The sequence below is a fragment of the Notothenia coriiceps genome, unplaced genomic scaffold (genome assembly GCF_000735185.1).
Source record: "Notothenia coriiceps isolate Sejong01 unplaced genomic scaffold, NC01 NC01_scaffold00025078, whole genome shotgun sequence".
Classification (NCBI taxonomy): domain Eukaryota; kingdom Metazoa; phylum Chordata; class Actinopteri; order Perciformes; family Nototheniidae; genus Notothenia; species Notothenia coriiceps.
Window position 1 is genome coordinate 1098 of NW_011357779.1, and position 3210 is coordinate 4307.

The 3210-nt window shown below is 42.2% G+C and overlaps 1 protein-coding gene across 1 annotated transcript; it reads right to left on the reverse strand.

Moving 5' to 3' along the window:
• Positions 1 to 566: 566 nt before the first annotated feature.
• Positions 567 to 2423, reverse strand: pou2af2 (POU class 2 homeobox associating factor 2; the record flags this gene model as incomplete). Its single annotated transcript, XM_010783326.1, has 2 exons — positions 567 to 1222; positions 2119 to 2423. Coding segments are annotated over 2 exons (731 nt in total), but the record flags the coding sequence as incomplete, so codon positions are not given.
• Between the last annotated feature and the right edge of the window lie 787 nt (positions 2424 to 3210).

Below are 3210 nucleotides of genomic sequence, written 5' to 3' on the forward strand. Positions count from 1 at the left end.
GGGACAGAAGTCTGATGTGCCCAAAGACTAAAATTTGCAAAGAAAATGTCCATATCTTAGAAACTGCAATAAAGTAAGTCATGTTTTTGGTATCTGAAAACCCATAAGTTAAAAATCAAAGATATATACACATGTTCAGTGTAAACAAATGTATATGAAAAGATTTAACAAACACAATGTTAGCGCTTTTCTTCATTCCTTGATACAAATTACATTTTTCACTTGATCAGAAAAATATGTGTGGCATTTTTTACATTTCATTTAGCTGACGCTTTTATCCAAAGCGACTTACAATTACCGATTACAGGGACATTCTCCCTGGAGTAACTACGGATTAAGTGCCTTGCTCAAGGGCACACTAGTGCTGGTGTTCATGGCGGGATTTGAACTCACAACCTTCCAATCTTCAGCCCACCTCACTATCCATTAGACCACCACTAGCCACTATTTTTCTCTTCTTATCATTCTTATTGCTCTTTTTTTGGCACAAATTGGTTAACTTCATATATATTGTTTATTTAATTTTTATTTTAAGGCTTATAGGTGTGTTACAAATCAAGCAAAAAGGACACACATGCTTTGGATTTAGTTTTTTACAAATAAGTATACATTTCACTTTGGTCAAACTATGCTACTTCACTAACAAAACTTGAATCCTCTCTTTGTACATGGCGGAAATTGTCTTCAAATCACACTTTTACAGATGTTTGAGTCTTCTCTGTTCTGTCAAGTGCTTGCTCAGTGTTCAATAGTCTGTGAGACCTCCATCTTGTTAGAGATGGAGACCCTCCTGCGGTCAGTAGGCCCTCCTGATCTCGTATGGCGACCAGGAGCTCACTCCGTCCTCTTTGGCCCAGGAGGAGTGCGCCTCTCCGTTGGGCGGGAGGCTGGAGGCCTCGTCTGTCACCATTTTTGACACCAGGTCGCTGATGGGGACGCCCATGTAAGAGGGGCAGGGGAAGGAGCTGTTGGGGACCGTGTAGGTGCTGCTGGTGCTCAGGGGGTGGTAGTGGGCTTCCTCCAGGGAGTGCAGGGTGTAGGGCTGGCTGCTGGAGACTTGGCCCATGGAGGAGCCTCGGCTGGGGGAGCGGTACTGGGACGGGCTCCCCGGGGGGTCCGGGCTGGGCATGGAGGGTGGCACGCTGACAGAGGCCAGGCTGTCCGGACACAGAGCCTCCACCTGGGAGACCGGCTCAGGAACAGACTGCTCCCATGAGTCCCTCTGAGGCAGGAAGTAAAGAGATCACTCAATCATTTCCTCTGCTGACTACAGGAAGTGAACACTGTCTGTTCATGATATTGGAATATATGTTCTTTGACTCATTCATATTTTCCTTTAACTTTATACACTGTTGTCCTGTTTCCCAGAATGAAAAAGACATCCAGGATGTAAAAGCGATGGTTAAGCTGTGCAAATTAATTGGATGTATTCAATGTGATGTCACCTCTTTGATTTTTGTAACTAAATCATTAAAGGCATTCGTAAAAAATCTCCTTTCAACACTGTTTCTATATTCTCAATGAATCGGAAATGTAAAAGTATTTCGAGATATTTCTGAGTTACTGATTTGTTGGTCTCAGGGTCTCGTGCTAAAACAGTGCAGCAACTCAACAAACTCAAAATATGATATATACCTCATGGCAAATATATGCTCCAATTAGAATGTGATTTAAAACAGGCAGCCACTTAAGCTAAACTGTTATATACATTGCTAACACACACCTCATTAGCCTTTTAGCCCTTAAAGTCTTGTTTTCTTTAACCAGAAGTGACACTACAGGGTGAATTACAATTTATTTTTTTTGGTCATCAAGCACACTGAAAACACACTCTGAAAAGAAAGGCATACATTTCTAAAACAAAAACATAAACAACACACAAGAGAGAGAGAGAAACTCCCTCTGGAGGGAACATTGGGATTTTAGCCTTTGCAGACCATTTACATGCACACAAACCTGTATAACACACTACAGGAAAGGGAGGACCCCAAAAGCATAATCAGGCCACACACACACACACACACACACACACACACACACACACACACACACACACACACACACACACACACACACACACACACACACACACACACAGAGAGAGAGACCCTGTCCTACCAGAAATAAGTGTGAGGACTCTCCAGTGAAGGGCGGCAGCAGGGATGAGAGGGCGGAGGAGGGCAGGAAAGAGCCTCCGGAGCTGGAGAAGGCGGCGGCGCTGCGGTAATCCCCGAAGGTCTCCGGGTAGTAGCTGTCGATGAAGGAGGAGTAGCTGCTCATGGAGGAGGGCTCGCAGCCCAGGGGCTTACCCCCCAGCGAGGGGGAGTACACATCAGGGGAGAACTGCTTAGTGGACGGGCAGAAGTCTGAGTCCGAGATGAAGGAGCGCCTCATGCCGTAATAACTGGGCAGCATGTGAGACCCTGTGGAGAACAGAATGGTCAAGAAAAATAGCTTTTACACCAGAGGCATCCCAACGCAGGATAACGTCGAACACTGAACCAACACTAAAACAAAAACAGTTATAGACGAATTGCAAGTGCACTACAATTCATCAATACATATTTATTTATGTATATGTATTATGCCTTTATTTTAATTGTAATGTAATTAAAATGGTGTTAATATTATTATTATTATAATTATTAGTATCTGTTATCTTATTTGTAAATTATACATTTTTACAATTATATATTTTTATATGTATTGTTTTTATTGCTTGTTGATATGTGAAAAAGGTTGACAGGATTGCATTTTTTATTTTTGTTGTACCTGTTGCATTGACAATAAAGGAATTACACGTATCATCTATTATTTTCTTTTCTATTCTTGTCCATTCTAATCTACTTTATCCCGTTTTCAATTCTATTCAATTCCTTATCATCATTTTCTCTTCTCCTCCTCATGGCAGCCGTGGTAGGCTGTGACCAGGGCCACCTTAATGCACGGGCTGACCTGGGCTGAAGCCCAGGGGCCTACGGAGATCGGGGGCCTATGATGAGCCAATAACATTTTTTTTTTTTTGAATATATATTTTTTTATTTCGGGTGTTTTATTTTAAATAAACAAAGTCTTGGCTTTCAGAATATGACACTTTTATTTCCAAAATCACACGATAAATACATTTTTGAAGCTTGTAAAGGGAAGAAGACAGCTCTCCTTCGCCACTCTGCTGTTCTGCTGTTCCCCTCCCTCCCGCTGAAATTATGA